Raw genomic sequence first — 18,335 nt, forward strand, 5'->3', positions numbered from 1 at the left:
TTGTACAGCTAGTTTTAAGTGCTCTTGTTTCGTCCTTCGTCTCTGTGTTTCACAACTCTATAGTATCGCTAGTATAGATTAAAATTCTAAACGGACTAAGAGAGTGTGGGCGGCGATCCTGTAGACATTTATCGTTCAATCTTTCATGTGCTATTTCAGCCAAGGTAAATAATTTTTTTCTCAGATATTTCTCACATGACTGATGTAGTCGTAAATTTTTAAATTTTGTTTATTTTCACCAATTCACATTTATATTCGCATAACTTGCATGCAATGCCTTTCAACATCATAAAAATGCACTTCAGCCATCAAAAATATTCATATCGGCGATTTATATGTTTGTGTGTGTGTGTTTCTGAATGTTTCGACTGCCTGAAAAGTAGCCAACGGAAATATTTCTGGCACCAGAACCCACAACTCGCATGTTGAGTTGCAAAACACACCTGAAAAACTGCACAAGACCCAAATGCCTTTGCCAAAAGCCGATGAATGTGTGAAAATTCGAGCGTGTTCAGAACAAAGGCATGTAAATATGGTAAAAATATTTGCATGTAAAAATAACACAAATAAACAAAACGCCAAAAAAGTAGCTACAATCTTACAACAAAAGAAAAAATACAAAAAGAATTCGCGTCACAAATACACAAACACACACAAGCGCTCGCATATTGAGTACTCATACCCACAAAGTGCTGTGGAGTGGGTGGTTGTTGGCTGGCACGGCAAGTGGTGAGTTTTCTGATGCGTCACACATACTCACCAAATGAAAACAAAATAACGCAATTTTCCCACCTTTGAATACCAACGCAGCTGATTCACTGCGCCTTCACTACGACGAGCTGCCGTGGTTTGCTTTGGAGGGAAACGGTCGCCGGTGGAATTGACATGATGACGACTGTGGTGAGTCTTGCGGTGTTTTCCACCACATATGTGCTTGTGGTGTGTGTGAATGTGTAACGCAGGCATTCACCACTAACATTGGCAGCAAGCGTTGTTGTTTGTTTGAATGCATGAATGGCGAGTGCTTGAGGTAGGAAACTTGGTCTTTTGGGCGGTCGTGCGGCGTCGCAAATTTAGTCAACTGGCAGTCAGCAACAGTGAAAGAAGTGAAATTCTCCTTTAGAATACACATTTTATCTTGAAATATGATATAACGTAGCAGAAGAAAAGACAACAAGGAATTTCAAGAATACAGTGACAGCTCAAACATTTTTTCGAAAAATATTTTCGAAATTTTTGCGTGAAAAAAATCGTGTTTGTTATTGTAGTTTGTAAAAATTTGGCGTTATTTATAAAATTTAATACGCTGTCACATAAAAAAAGTCAGAAATTAATAAAAATCTACTTAAGTAATTTAAAAGACTCTAAACATTCTAAAATAAGAACCAATATATCAACTAAAGAAAAAATTCTAATAAAATAATAAAGATAAAATAAATCAAACAAAAATGCAAGTTTTACTGCCGGAACCAAATTTGTCACCGAGAACCACAGTGGCGGTAGGCGACAAGCTAAAAGTCGTCGATGAGATCCAAAGCCTGCTGGAGGCGGCTAAAGTAGGCAGCAGCAGCTTGGCCCATGATGGCAATAAAGAAAATGTTGAAGAAATGAAAAGTGACAACAAAACCAGAAACGCTACTAAACTTGATGACAACAATAACAACAGTGAGAGGAGCAATTTGAATGTTGGCGACAAGGCGGTGGGAAGGTAATTACAGAAAACCTTATTTTCACTTTATTTTTCAATTTAGAATTAAAGAAATGCAAAAGAAAAAATAATTAAAATGATTGAAAGGCAAAATTTGCGCTGCTACCGGCTAAACAAGTTTTAATTAAAAAGTTGTTATTTTAAAATATCGTTAATTAAATTGTAATAAGGCAATAATTATGCTTAAAGTGAAAAGTGAGTTAAGTCAACTTAAGTATGAAGCATTATTTAACAATAATTTTTTGCAAAAATATATTTTTTCACTTTCCGTTGCACTTCAATTATTTAAATAATTAATGAAATTATTTGAATTTATATTTTTACCTTATTAATTCAGCATTATTGAGTAAAATAATACAAAATTCATAATTATCGCTTATGTCGACTTAAGCCATTTTTACTGTTTTGCTTTGAATACTCATTTCAATTAATTTCGATTGCGGCGTAGTTAGCATTTTTTTTCAATTACTGATAGCAACTGACATCTTATCTTGGCGAAATCAAGTACTTAAACTCAAGTACATAAAATTGTAGATAAAATAAACAGCAATAAATTGTTGCTTGAAAATATATTACTTAAGGAGAAAAAAAGTCATATATATCTACTTAATTTAGTATTATTACTAAGCAAAACTTAACTGAAACAGATATTTAGGATTACATTGCGATTACTATTGTTTTAATTCTAATGTAATTATATATGACTATGATTACATAATTGTCATTACTCCAAATGTACTGCAATATATGATTCTGGAAAATGTAATGCATTCTAAAAAGTTTAATGATTACCATTACTGTAACCATATTCATTATTTTATAAATATATATAATTTAAATATTATTGAAATATATACATATACGTTTTAAAATTGCATAGTAATCATACATAATTGCAAACCTGAAAATTACAGCTTATTCGGGTATCGAATACTTAAAAATCGGATGTTTATGATTACACTACAATTTCGATTATTTTTGTTATAATTCTAATGTAATTACATAAACATATGCTAATAATTACAAAATTGCGATTACTGCAATAGTAATTAAACAAATTAATATCGACATATACACTAAAACCTAAAAATTTAATGATTACCATTGCCATATGTATTATGATTACAATTTGTAAAATTTTAAGACTTTTCTGATAGGAGTAAAGAAATACATGATTCCTAAAAATATACTCGATGCCAAATAAAATTACGATTACCATTATAATCATATTTATTGTGATTACAATTTCAAAAATTTTATCGTCAGCACAAGAAGTTGATATTTTAACACCTTCATATTAAATATTGACGAATCAATACAATGTAATGATGTTCGAAGATTACTTAAAAAACTTACTAATTCATTCAAATTTCGATTTCTGCGGTTATAGTTCTAATATAATTAGCCTATTTAAATACATGATTCCTAAAAGTATATTAAATTTAAAAAATACAATGATTACCATTACTGTAATCACATTCTTACAATTTTAAAAATTGTGTCGAAATCACGAGGAGCGTAAAATTTTAAAAATTACAGAGTAATTTACCAATATTACTTTGAATGTAATGTTTTTAGAAGCTCCCGATTACTTAAACCCAACGTTTATGATTATATTGTACTTAACTTCGTTGTTGTTATATTTACATCGAAATAATATATAATTATAACTCAATTAATTTCCATTATTCCGATCATAGTAATGAAGTACATGATTCCTAAATATGCATTATACTCAATACAACTGTATGATTAACATTACTGTAATTATAGTCATAATTATTCGGATTGCAGCTTTAAAAATAGTATCGTAATCATGACGAATCATAACAAATCCTAAAATTACAGAATAATTTTTCAAGAATACAATCAATGTAATGATTTTCAGATGTACTATGCAATTATTTTAGGTTTTGGGTCTATAACCATATATGTATGTGCGGCTATTTTTTTTCAAAATTTGATGGCTTATTTAAGGAAAACAAGTTTATAGGTATTATTCAAAGTGCTGCCCATTTGAAGCTATAGCATTTTCCAATCTATCTGGCAATTTGTAGATTTCATACCAAAATAACACTCGCTTAGCTTCCAACAATGATTTAAGCCTATTTTTGATACTCTGTTCTGATGTGAACCATATTGCAGTGAGAGCGTTCTGCATCGCTAGCTAGCTATAAGGCGGGTGAGGCAAAACTTCCAGCCGCTGTTTTCCACATAGTTTTTAAGCGCTCTTGCAACATGAGACCGAACGTTTTCATGATAATAAATTATTGCTTCGTGTTCAATCGCAAACTCCGATTTCCGGCATTCGTACGCTTCAGTTTGATGAATTGTTGCCGGTAGTGTTCTCCACTAAAGGTTTCACCCGGTTTCGGAAGCTCGAAATACGCATCCGGGTGCTTTGAAACGTTTTTAAATGGCTGCTTGTAAGGCCTCCAAAGATTTTGCGAGCTTTTCTTGTATTTGGCAAAAATCTTCATCAAGTTTAGTTTCAGTTCCTCATCTTCAAACTTGTTTGCCGAAACGTTCCTAGCCAAAACCATCACATTTAAATCGTACAAACCACCTTTACCAAAACAAGGCAAAAAACATCAGCTGTCATCCTTTTAGATATCCAGATGTTATAGCCGAAACAGGAATAAAGCAGATTTGTCATAGATTCAGTGCGTTTTGCCGGTAGCTGATATCCATCTACAAGAGTTTTGAATCAGACTTCACAAAGGATTGTACGTAAAAGTCTAAATGTGATCCTCCATCATGCCTTAGGTCTGCCATCTAACCTAACCAAACGCTTCAAAATACACTCACGTCCGTACTAGACACTCTCCCATTGGCACTCACGCGGTGAGACTAAAGAATTTGGAGGACGCAACTTGTCAAAGTTGCAATGAGAAAGATGTGGTGGAAACATCTATGCATTTTCTCTTCCACTGTCCAGCTTTCGTCAGATTAAGGTTGAAGCATGTCGGTTGCCTTACTTTTTACGAGCCAATCGAATTGGCTAAAGTGTATACATCTTAGTCGGCTCAAAAAGTGTGTGGCTGGCCGAAGGCGTTTTGCAAATATACGATGGTTTTCTGATTCAAACCTAGGAGTTCTGAGCCCCACAGCGGATAAGCGTCTCTAGCAGTTTAACTAGGATTTCTTAACGGTATAGAATACAAGGTATTATAAGAAACTCAAAAAAAAACTTATAAGAGCACTCATCAGCAAATTTACTGCGCATAATATACTATATTATATAATCAGGAAAGTTAAGAAAAATGTCTAGAAAAAAAAAGCAGACAGGTGAGTTGAAATTAATTTTAACGCCGCCATCGAAAGCAAATATGAAGGATCACTTTTCTGCGAACAACACTCAGGTTTAGCCATTGCCATAAGTGCGTCGTCAATCTAATTGACAGCCAAATGGCGCCAGCATAAACAATTTGAAACAAACACCTACACCAAAAGTCTCTTCAATTATCATTGAAATTTGTCGACTGTCCGGTGGGTGTGAGAATAAGCGCGACTACCTCAATATGTTCCAACATACATACATACATACGTTCGTGTATGAGACCAGCTTTGTTTTTGCGACGCTCCAGTAAATTCGCTGTCAAGGCCAAATGGCGTCATGCCTTGTGCCGCGACAGCTTAAACAAAAACAAAAAGAGAAAATTAATGCAAACAATAAAAACACTTTATGGCTGTGATCACGCGAACAAAAATGACTAAATGACTGCAAAACAATACCGTTGAAAAGGTACGGACGGCAGTGTGTGGCAAGTGTGAGTATAATTACACTTTTCCACTTACAACAAATTACGAGCGCAAATAAATACAAAGGTTGACGTTATAAGAGTGGAAATTATAAAAGTTGCAATCAGCAAGCAATTGAGACTAGTGTGTGCTAGTGACGCAATGCCAGAGGTCACTCGCTGGAGTGCTTAGGCTGCGCGGCGTGTGGCTTGAGGTTAGCCACGAGACTTAGACACGCCCGTGTGACTTTAATTAATGCAATTACGAGCGCACATATCATTGCAGATAGCGGTAATTTAGCTGTTTATGTGTTTTGTGGCGAGCAACGGTAATTATATGCAGCTGATGTAATTGCTGTGCGGTGTGAACTAATTGTTTGCATATGAAGTGCATATTGATATAGTAAAATGTCAAAACTCAAAAACAATAAAAATAAAAAAAGTTGAGAAAATTTTAGAAAAATTGTTGTGTAAATATAAAAAATTTTTTTCTTAGCAAACATATGCTTTTCTTCATGTAGGAAAGATCAAAATTAACGAAAAAAGTTTGCATTTTCTGTAGATAATTTTTTTTCTAAACAAAAATTGATAAAATTGAGCTCCAGTCCGAATCAAAATTGATCAGATGGTTGAAAAGCTTAAACATGGATATTAAAAACTTTTTTTTCTAATAAAAGTAAGCTTTTCTCCATGTAAGAAAGTCCCTGTGGACAGTTTTATTCGAAAAAAATTTTTTTTCACTAAATTCATATTTCAGTAAATATTTTTCTTTGTAGGACTATTTATTTATATATTACTTTAAAAAATATTCAACAACTTTTTAAGGTATTTGTGTTATTATTTCTATTTTTTTTAATTTTTAGTTAATGAACAAAGTTTATAAAAACAAAAAAAAAATATTTTTCCCATCAAAAAACGTTTTTCTTCCGTTAATTAAAAAAATATAGAAAGACGTTCAGTGGTCAGAAAAACTAAAAATTTAAAGTTAGCTTCTTCATGCTCGCCACCTGCTCTCCTTTTTTTGTATTACCCTCATTTTGTCTATTTTCAATTTATCGCACTTTTTTTAAACTTTTTGTAAATTTACCCATTCTCCAAGCCATCAGTCACTGCTCAATATTCTAAATATTTGCACAAAATGCTTTTTGTACACGCACACATACTCACAAATGTAGTTGCATCTGCGTAAATACATTGTTGCACTGGCTTGTTGCACGTTGCTGATGTGCACCAATTCAAAGACTGTGCGTTAATTTCTTTCGACTATTAGAATTCCACGAAAAAAGCGCAGTTTTTATGGCTCATTACGTATCTGCTGGCTGCTGCAGACGGGCAGCTGTTTACCGTTACGGCTCAAATGGCCGAGGTGAAAAACTGCCAGCGACATTTATGACAACATCAATTATGGTGATGCTGAAAGTGTGTCAGTAGTTGGATGGATATGTGGGTATGTGTGTGTGTGTGAGTTTATTTTTAAATAGAGGGATGTACATTTGTGTGCTATTATTAGTCGAAGGAGCTGAAGAATGTGGGCAAATATTTTTGGAATATTCTTATATTTTTTTAATTTTATTTTTATTTTTGAAATATTAAAATTAAAATATGTTTTAAGAATAAATAAAGGAATATTTATTTATTTAATTAAAATTTATTTTTAATCTTAAAATTAAAAAATAAATAATTAAAAGAAAAAAAATATATTTATTTTATAATATATGTATATTTAATTTAAATGTAAAAAAAAGAAAAAAAAAGTTTAATTAAAAATTTTAAATAAATAAATATATTTTTAAATAATTTTTTATAGTTCTACAAAATTAAGAACATTAAAAAAATAAAAAATAAATATAAAAAATAAAAAATAATAATTTCATTAGAAGCATTGCAAAATAAATATTTTTTTTATATAAAAAAGATAAATAAATATTATTTAAAATTTAATTATTTTTTAATTATTTTTTTAAATAATTAATTTTTTTTAAATTTTTTTTACATTTTTATATATAATACATTTTTTTATTTTTTAAATATTAAGTTTGTTTCATGCCAAGTTTTTTTTTTGCCTTAGAAACACAGAATTTTTTCTAAAATAAATATTTTTGTATTTATTTCAATACTAATTACCACTGACGGTTCATATAAATTATGTATATTGCCAATATTATTGACGTAAAACTGTCGCCAAAAAATTGAAAATTTCTTAAAAATATATTTTAATCCTTAATAAATAAAAAAAACATATTTTTAACGGAAGTAGCGCTAAATATGAAAAAAAATAAATCCATAAATACCTCCTAACACATTTACGAAAGTTCTTGCCGCCTATTTGCGAAATCACATTAAATTCCTAAAACATACAGCAACACAAATTAAAAATAAATTCACTTAACTTGCTACAACAACAAAAATGTAGCAATAAACATGTGCTTCAACTAAAAGTGGCCTCCAAAGCGACAGCGGTCTCGTGTAGCAATCACTCATACGCACCGTACGTCGCTCAACGCCATTAGAACTAAACAATTTCAACCGTTTGCATTTTTTATTTTCTCTCAGTAAATGTATTGATTTTAGTTTTCACCAGCATTAGAAAGCATTTGCATCGGATTTCCATTATTATTTAATTTTTATGCTGCCACTCAGTCACTATGAGGGAGGCGTTGCCGCCGCCAACCTTGACTATGACAAAGAAATCTCATGGAAAGTAAGAGTAATGAAGAAATTCGCAATGTCAAAACCAAAAGGCCGTTAAGTGTTGACATTCAAATTTGAAACCATACATAAGAAATAGGAGGAAGAAGAAGCGCATATGTCTGTTTTAGTTTTAGAAAATCTGCCACTTATGCAACTATTCAGCAATATTTGACCTTGTCAGTGAAAAGTCTCGCTGAAATTGCGTTAATTACATTTGATTTTTTGCCTTTGTGTTGAGTGAGCACAAAAGGCTAACATTTTTCTTGAGTTTTATGAATAAATTCTTGAGTAGAATAGTCTTTTGTGTTGTCAAGAAATCTTCTTTTTTCAGGTGTGAATGAAATGTGTGAGGCGACACAAGCGCGGATATTTGTAACTTGCTATAATTAATGCGAAAATAATGTGCGCCTTGCTCATAAGTCGCAAGGGAGGGTAGGGTTTATATGCGAAGAGCTAAACTAGTGTTATATAAGAAATCTTTCATTAGAAGCATTGTAAAATTTCATGCATTTACAAATAAAGCATATCACGGTGCTCAAAACCATAATAATTTTTATTAGAAAAAAATATTAGAATTTTATAGCAAACTTAAAAATAAAATTTTAAGCATTTAATTGAATATTAGTAGCAAATATTAAAAATGTGAAAGTTTCCAACATTTTTGTTAAAATTTTACAGTTAAATTTTCGAATTTAATAAAATTTTGGTTGCAATTTTCATTTTTTTTTCCTTCCTATACTAAAAACACTTTGCAATGAAATGTCATAGCGAAATTTGAAAACAAATTAATTTCAAACCAGGTGGCAGCCTCGCAAAAAAATATTTTAGCAATAGTATTTGCAAAAATAGCATTACATTAAGAACCATAGTGCAACTTTTGGCTATACTTTTACAACAATTAGTCTGGCATCACTGTTCTTAATTATTTGTAAATTATAGCCCATATTATTTTAAAGGGTCTTATTCATGGTCTCATTTTAAAATTTGCAACTTGTTTATTTCTAAAAAATTCTTGAGGCTATATGGCAACCCCATTATGTAGAAAATTTTAATAGTTCAGTAATTGCGCTTTCAAAAATGGCATTAATTTGACTAACTAGAAAACAAAAAAAATATTTTGAAATTTCAAAACACTTTGTTGCCAACCCGATGGAAAGATAATTTCTAAACATTTTGAGTCACTTCTATATTTACGAACAGCAGTGAGTGTAAAAGCAGCATAATATAAAGCAGATTGAATTTAAACCAAGAAATGGCAACCTCAGCTATTTCTAATTTAGTTCTGAAGCCCGGGATGTTTAATGCCTTTTGAAAAATGGTAGAAAGATCAATTTTCTGCACTATGAATCTGAATCTATGTATATTTTTCATATTTGGTTCATAATAATTTTTTAATAGATTTTCAAAAATTATCTTGTTCTGTTTCTTAAAGTTGAAAAATTAATTTCATTGCAATTTTATCGCTCACAGCTGTATGCATATGCACGCGTACACTTTTTATCTTTTCATCATTTATTTTATTTGCTTTATCAGCGAATAAATTTCGGCTAATAGCCTTAACCCTATTTCTGAAAAATGCTTGTTTTTCCTTGATATGCTTTTTGCCAAATAAACATTTCAAAAATAAAATGACAATGAATTTTTTGCGACTGTCGAGAAGTCATCACGTGGACTATATGTGTGTATGTAACAATAAAATTGTATTTTTATGCATTTTTGTGTGTAAACAAGAAAGGACAGGCTTTTACATATTTATAATAAGAATGTGGTATTTTAAAAAGAACCCTTTCTTTTTTGAGAAAAATATTGTTTTTGAAAAATTATTAGAATTTAAGTCAGATTTGGGAATACTTTTTTAAAATACATCTCTTCTTATACAAATTTTGTTTTAATACTTAATTCATTATAATTTTTTAATAAATATTATATTTTCGAGGTGAGAAACCTATCTACATAGGACCCACTTCAGAAACGTTCTAGATATAAGACTGTAAAAAAGTAGAAGAGCATTGGTAGAAATCTGGATTGGTAGAAAACTAATCACACCGTCGTTCTCTGACCATAGAAACATCTACTTTTCCATTAGATCGGGAGCAGAGATCAAGAACGAGGTTGGGAGAAATCACAGGAATACAAACTGGGATCTCTACAGACAGTTACTATTAGACGTGTACAACTCACATGAAGAGCTTGAAAAGGACGTGACTGTATTTATGAATGCCCTAAATACAGCTCTTCACTATGTATGCCATACGTTGTGACTTAAGCACAAAACGAAGCCCCCTTGGTAGAACAAGGAGCTTGGGTATTGCAGTCGGGGTACGGTATGCTTCAACTGGGTCAAGCTAGCAGAAAGCGAGGACTGTTGGAACGAGTATTAAAATCTTGTGAGGGACTACAAGAGGTTGGTGTGCAGGACAATGCGAGAATCTGGGAAAAACATTTGGTGTGGATTTAAAAAGACTCAGGAGGTGGCGTGACTTTGGAAACTATAAAAACTAAAACTAAAAGCCCCGCCTCGCCTGGTCTAATTCACGAAAGTAGCGAAGAGTGGGCGGACAAGGACTCACTAGAAGACCTAGTCAGTGTGCACTTTTTAGTATCTAGTCAATAGGTGTTGATACTACTATACAAAAATTCACAAAAAATTTATATTTATTTAAATTAACCAATATGTCTAGTTTCACACATAAATTATATGTCAATCAACAAAAGCAAGTACAAAGTGATTTTAGCTAATTAAAATTGCCACAAGGTCAAAAACAAGTTAATTAAAATTATGTTGAACATTTCGCTTCCGCTATATACTTTTTGTAGTTGTTGCCAAAAATAAATAAGGAAAAAATATTATTTTTGACAAAATGGTTTAAATCGATTTAAAATTGTTTCGCTATAATAATTTCTAATAAAAATCGGAACACATTTTTCAACTCTGTTTTATTATTAATAAAGATTATGAAATCTAAACTTTGTTTAAGACCAAACATAATCTCGAGTCTCGAAATAGTTGGTTGGTATAACGCAAGTTATCGCCACTGACTAAAGTCGACTTAAGCTATTTAAATGAGATTATTGCAGATAGTAGATCTACAAATAAATTTTAATATAAAAATAAAGAAAATTTCTTAAAAAAATAAATTTATCAAAATGTAAGCAAAAAAATCGAAAAAAGTCTTCAACAAACCACATGAAAAAAATACCAAAACTATCCACAACGAATTTATTCAAATAATTTTTGACATTCGCTTCGCCGTTTGCGCTGTTTATTGTTTTTGTTGTAGCTGTCATCGCACGTTGTCGTCTAGTGAAAGTGTTGATGATGATTAAATTTGGCCGGAAGCCAAAGGAATTTCGCGCTTCATATTTGCTCACAAAGCACGCACAACAACAACGACGTAATTATTATTTAATATTTGTTTGTTGCTGCTGTTTTTGTAGTCATGACAAACAAATATTTGTATTTTATTGCACAGAAAATGACATGTTGCATATAAATGCTTGCTGTTACGCTGCAGCCTAGTGTTTACCGTTACATTGCTTAGTACATACATGTGTACATATGTGTGCATGTTTGTGTGTGTTTGGTGTTTTTCTGCTCATCACTGTGAATGACAATTGAATTGCTGCGGCGGCGAAGAAAATTTCGGCAATTTATTACAATCTCTTTTATTGCCGACTTGATTGAGTTGTTCATCATTTTGGTCGTTTTGCTCGGGGAATTGCGCTTATTACTTATTTTTATTGGCGCAACGGGGTAATGAACTGTGATTTGATGGCGCGTTTACGGGAATTTATTTACATTTTGTATTTGTTGTATGTATTGTATTGAAGATTTTGAGTAAAATTTTATTATCACTTTTAAATTTAAGTGTTTATGGGTGTAATGAAATATTTTAGTATTAAAAAATATTTTATTTATTTAATTTTACAAAATTTAATAAAAATATAAAAAATTATTTTTTTTTTAATTTTTATTAAAAATTCTAGAATTCTTTTTTATTAAATATATTTTTTAAATTTTAATTTTTTCGCGGTTTTTTTGTTAAGTTATTTTTTATTAAAAATCATTAATATTAATTTTTTTTTGTTTATTTTTCTGTTTAAAAAAATTATTTTAATTTTTACTTTCATAACTACAATTTTATAATTATTTTTTTTTAATATACCTTTGCTATAGATATTGGCTAAAATATTATATATTATATTTTAATATACTAAATAATATAATAAATAAGTAATAAATTTTTAATATTTTTGTAGAAAATTTGTCTTCATTTTTTTTTTAATTTCTTCAAAAAAATATTTTTTTTTATTTATTTATTGTTTTTTAATTGTTTTTTTGTTATTTTTGCTTTAAAATTTTTAATTTTATAACTCTTTAATAATAATTATACATATATATATTTTTGTTTAATCGGACTTTTATATATTTTTTTTAATATTATCACTTGAGTTCTTAATATTTGCATCTCCAACTATTTATTTAAATATTTTTTATCCAGTCCAAAAAATGTACTATTATTTTTAATTAATTAAAATTAATTTATTAATAACATTTTCTTAATGTATTATCAAGATTTATTGTTTAAGTTTATTTACTACACTATTTATTTTGTCAAATTTTTTTCTCAAAAAACTTAAAATATTTTTTGTGAAATGTAATTCTTTATAAATTTTAATTATAAATATTTTTTTTGTGTAAAACTGATTTTTTTAATTTTGTTAATTTTTTTTAAATTTATTATAATTCTGTGTTTGTTATATTTGTATAATCTATACAAATATCCATTAAAGTGTAATAATAATTTTATATAAATATAATTTTTTTTAGTAAAATTAATTTTAGAATTTTTTTATAATTTTGTTTATAATATTTTACAGAAAATTATCAATTTAAATATTCATATATATACAAAATCAATTAATAGTTTTTTTATTTGAATAATTTTTTATTTTATTAATTAGTATTTAATTTCCTCAATACATTTATTTATGAAATATTATATTGAACTATATTTTAACATTATTATTTACATTTTTTTAAAAAATATATTTACATTTTTATCTTTGTAATTTCTTCTTATAAAATTTTAACTATATACATACATATACTTTTGGTTAAAACTGTTTTTTTTTTTTAATTTTATTTTGATTTGGTTTTGTAATATTTTATAGATAATTATCAATTTAAAAAAATCTCTAATTTAACGAAATCACCTTATTGACGTAAAATCCATTAAGTTTATTAGCACTTCCTGTTCGTTATAAATGCCCACACATTGCAGAATTGGTACAAACAATCACACTCTTGCATAACTCGAATATTTAGGCGTACTATTTATGCTGTAACCTATTTATACTTTCATCTGATAAAAATAAGATTGATTTTTTTTTGAAAAATAATATTTTTGAGAATTTGAAAACAACTTCTACCTGACAGTAATGCCATAAATCTGCGAGCACTTAACCTATACTTGCTCATACTACATAACTATATACACCAAGTGGTGAAAAGATCTAGTTAACTACTTATAACTAGTGTCAGACTGGCTCGGACTAGGCTAGTATGAGGTTAGGTTTTTATGAAATCAACAAATGAGAATAAGTTGAGAACATAATAATTCTCGATATAAGATGCTAAAATTTTCAAAATCCCACTTTGCGAGTTCGCTACAATCGACACGTCAGATAGGATGCCACCAGCTGTTAGAATAGGTAGATAGATATATTAAAATCTCGGCTGTTGTTGATACAGATGAAACTTTCGCTTGATCTATTGGCAATACTATTTTCTATATAGCCGAAGAATAGCGATATGATATTCAACAGTGAGACCCGTATTTGGTCTACTATACTTTCACTCGGGGACTAACACTCAAACTACTTCTTTTATAACTAGTCTCTGGTTCCTTCGTCTGTTACTTTAACACAGATATTACTAAATATGCGTTGTCAAAACATATTTACCAAAAATTTTAACAAATAGCAGACGGAAAAGTCATATGTCTCATATAACAAGCTACATTTGCTTTATGCGCTGTCTGATGAGCCAGCCGGCGGCTACTTTCGGAAAAAACCTGAAGCGTAACAGATAAACAAATAATTCAATGACGTCAGTGGGAAAAGAAGCAAAAGTGAAAATATTAAAAAAAGGGATGATGGAATACCGCAAGTGAACAGAAATAAAAACAGCAAGTAAAAAAAGTGGGCAAAGCAAATAAATAACTTTTCATTCAAAAATATTCGCAAATCAAAGGTGGCGCGAAAATTTCCGCTGAATGAAAATTCCAATAAAGAAAACTACAAAAAGTGCGCGTAAACAACAAAAACGCTTGTTGCCATATGCGCAAAAATAATAACTCACAAAGGCTGGAAATATTTAAAAAAAATTTTGAAATGTTGAAAAAATGCAATTTTTGAAAAATGAAAAAAAAAAACGAATTTTGAGAAAATAAACAAACTTATGTGGAAATAAAGCAAAATATGACGAAAAAAAACGTATCTTGTGGTAATAATTAGTATTTTGGTGAAGTGCGTAGGTTTTTTCTGTTTAAACAAAAGTATTTCTAAAATTATAATTTCTATTTTCGAAACTTTCTTGATTTGTTTATTCAAAACCTCCTTTGCTTGCATTGTTCGCATACCCAAATGGGGTTATTTATGTTCACCGCCCAAATAAATGCTACAAACTCTTTTTTTTCTATTTGAGAAATGTTTTTTAATACCTAATTTTGTTTGTTTATATAGAGTCATACATATATTTAAATGTTACGTCATTCAAAAATGTGTTTCATTGCAGTCGCGCCTCAAAAGCGCCCACTCTTCAACGTCATTGTTTATTTTTTAAATTTTTTAAGTTTTTGGTCATTAATTTTTGTTTTTTTCATCTTTTATTTTTATTTTTTCTTATATGTTTTAACAAAACATACTTATGTCCGAGTATATTATAGCAAGTTTATAGTGTTATTGGCATATTGAACTATTTTGTTTATTTTATTTTATTTTATTTTACTAGCGTAAACAAATTTGCTACACTTCGCCCACGGCCTTGATAGTAAACACTGATGATATTGTAATCTTATAAAAAAAAACAGAGGGAATCAGTGCGTAGTTGCGTCTTAGTGGCGAAAAATAAAAATCCAACAAGTAGCTGTGTGTTTTTTGCAAACAAAAATAAATACTAAAATAATAGAATTTTTTCTTTGATGAGACTTTTAAGATTTTATTAAATAATAAATTATTTAAAAATGCAAAATTTTTAAATATTTTTTTAAATTCACATTTGAGTCCAATAAACATGTAATTTGGACTATTTAAATCAAAAAGGTTATGATAAATTCAGTAAAAAATTTTTTCTGATGTTAGGTTAGGTAAGTTTATGTTGGGTTAGGTAAGGTTCTGCTTGAGGCTGATCTCTCAAACACTCAACTATCAGCTATCGGCAAATTGCCATGAACCCAATACAAATCCGTTTAGGCTACAACCATTAAAAGATGGACCTTGCTGAGAGCGAAGAGTTCAATAGACCTCTTACGATTTAACATGTACCAAAAGACCCATGCGATTGCATAGCTACTGGAAGTTGATCAACGCTTGCTAAGCTGGTCTGAGGTCCAACCATCCAGTAGTGAGCCACAAAAAGCCAACGGAAAATATTTCAAATACAAACAATCCGATCGCGATCCCAATAATCCCATACAATAACAACAACACTAAGTTAGCTCTGATAACTAGTCGGTGGTCAACGTTCCTCTCCTTTACGAAAAAAGGCATAAACAAAGTTAGAGTCGGTCGTAAATACTTGAAATTAGAAGATTTGTCTATAATTGCAAATGTACTAAATTCTATATTATTTAAAAAATTTTCCTATTTCCTATTTTAGTTGGTAATTTTAATAATAAAGTATCGATAAAATCTTTGAATTTCATATCTAAATCAAATTTCACTTCCCTGGTGTTATCTTGACAAACATCTTCCGATTTTAATAGTGCTTTAATCCGAGATTATCTGATAACCGTTTTCTATTCTGGAAGTTAAAACTGCGTTGGCAAATCTCAAAAAACACCTCCACTGAGCTAAAAATTACCCCTTTTTCAAAAAGAATATATATCTTATTTACTTCAGGTGTCACATCACATATGTACATATATGTACAGCGGGTGGAAATAAGAAGAACTTGGATCGTAAATAATTATATACTATGAAGCTGAAAAATTGTTACCTTGAACTTGTTTTTTTCAATATTTCTATAAATAAGCATTCATATTTTTAAAAACGAGCTCATATTTTTCACTCAATTTTGAGGGATTGCTCTCGCTTCACAACGCACATATTTAAAAAAATGAAAATACTATACTTCTACATACATATATCAACCATCTATAAATAAGCGAATAAAAACACTTAGATATTTTATTAATAACATTTTTGGCAGCTAGCAAAGCAAATTGAAGTGTCGACAACAAGGTACTTAATGCGCGAAAAACGAATTAATAATATGCACTTCGGAATGTTGTTTGTAAACAGAAAGCTATAAAATTGTGGAGAAGAATGCACTGAAAGAAATATAATATTTTTTCAAAAATTTGTCGACAACAAGGTATGTTAATGCGCGAAAAACGAATGTTTAATAATAATGTTAATGTTAATGTTAATGTTAATGTTTGTTTGTTAAACAGAAAGCTATGTTAAAATGTTAATGGAGAAGAATGTTAATGAATATGTTTTTTGAAATATAATTTTTTAATGTTAATGTTAATGTTAATGTTAATGTTAAAATATTTTTAATGTTAAAATGTTAATTTAATGTTAATGTTAATGTTAATGTTAATGTTAATGTTAATGTTAATGTTAATAATGTAAATGTTAATGTTAATGTTAGTGTCAATGCTAAATTAGTTTTATTTTTTATAATATTAATTTTATTTTATTAAAAAAATGTAAATACTAATTTCCTTCATTTCTCTCTTCGTTTACTTCCAGCTCGCTGCATACGCCCATTCACTCGCACACACCCTTCCCGGGCATCTCACAATTGACGCCGAGCCTCTATTTGTGCGGCGCTGGCGTTGTCATGCCCATGATACTCGATCAGCTGCAGGTGCGTTTTATCATCAATGTCGCACCAGAGCTACCCGATACACCGCTCTCGAGCGTCACCAAGCCGCTATATTTGCGCATCAACGCATACGATCGCCCTGCCACCGATCTGTCGGTGCATTTCGACGAGGTGGCCGATATGATTGAAGAGGTGCGTCAGCTCGGCGGCAAATCACTGGTGCACTGCGTGGCCGGTGTCAGTCGTTCGGCCACACTCTGCTTGGCATACCTGATGAAGTATGGTGGCATGTCACTGCGCGCTGCCTACTTGCACGTCAAGGCCATACGTCCACAAATACGTCCGAATACAGGCTTCTTCCAGCAGTTGCGCTGCTACGAGGAACAACTTAGAGGTTCCTGTTCGGTGCAGATGGTTTACTATGAATCGTTGAACAGGGAGATACCGGACGTCTACGAGCCGGAATATCGTGCAATGGAGGAGTTCTACCAGCGACAGCGTAAAGCTTTGAAACGGCATTGAGGCGCTTTGCGTAGTGGGATGTTATGTTTGTGGGTGTTTAAAATAGACAACTTTATTCCAAAGGGTAGTTTTAACGGTGTGTTTGAGTGGGTATTGAAATGTTTTAGTTGTGGCATGTGTGGTTGAAAGTATAATGTAATGTAAGTGAACGATTTTATGGAAAAGTATTGATGTGCCTTAGGCTCGACTTATGTCTGTATTCGTAAATTTTTAGTTGTGAAATTCTCTGTAGTTCCTAGTATTATGTATTTATATGGCAACTTTTTCCCAGCCCAGTGCTTAGTATGTATGTATTTGCACATTGTTGCTGACTTCAAAAGTTTTAGTATTTTAGAAATATTTTATTGAAAGTTTCGAAAATATATATGTATGTACAATAAAATTTTGGAATTATGTAAAAAATATAAAAAGTGTTTTTTATTTTGAACTGTAAGTAAACAATAATAAAGGTTTCCTCTTCGTTATGTGGAAGTTTCAGGTAGTAGCCCTGTTCTTGTTGTTTAAATAGATTTTTTTTGGCAATAGCCTTGCTTAGTTTTGTCTTCTTTATCTCGGCAGAAAGGAACACTATTTCATTAAGCTGCGTTAGACCATTCAGCTCCTCAAAGGGTTGTAA

The 18,335-nt window shown here is 30.4% G+C and overlaps 1 protein-coding gene across 1 annotated transcript; it reads left to right on the forward strand.

Moving 5' to 3' along the window:
* The first annotated feature begins 1,059 nt into the window (after positions 1 to 1,059).
* LOC126761897 (dual specificity protein phosphatase 18) lies at positions 1,060 to 17,863 on the forward strand. Its single transcript, XM_050478334.1, has 2 exons — positions 1,060 to 1,708; positions 17,122 to 17,863. Exons 1-2 carry the CDS (start codon positions 1,449 to 1,451, stop codon positions 17,717 to 17,719), a joined length of 858 nt encoding a protein of 285 aa, XP_050334291.1. The 5' UTR covers positions 1,060 to 1,448; the 3' UTR covers positions 17,720 to 17,863.
* The last annotated feature ends 472 nt before the right edge of the window (positions 17,864 to 18,335 follow it).

The sequence above is a fragment of the Bactrocera neohumeralis genome, chromosome 6 (assembly GCF_024586455.1).
Source record: "Bactrocera neohumeralis isolate Rockhampton chromosome 6, APGP_CSIRO_Bneo_wtdbg2-racon-allhic-juicebox.fasta_v2, whole genome shotgun sequence".
NCBI classification, from domain to species: Eukaryota; Metazoa; Arthropoda; class Insecta; order Diptera; family Tephritidae; genus Bactrocera; species Bactrocera neohumeralis.

What these genes read in the sequence shown, in the direction of transcription:
- LOC126761897 (XM_050478334.1), top strand. Translation starts at nt 1,449, where the DNA reads ATGCAAGTTTTACTGCCGGAACCAAATTTGTCACCGAGAACCACAGTG. An exon ending in GGCGACAAGGCGGTGGGAAG is followed by an intron (nt 1,709 to 17,121) that starts GTAATTACAGAA and finishes GTTTACTTCCAG; the next exon opens with CTCGCTGCATACGCCCATTC.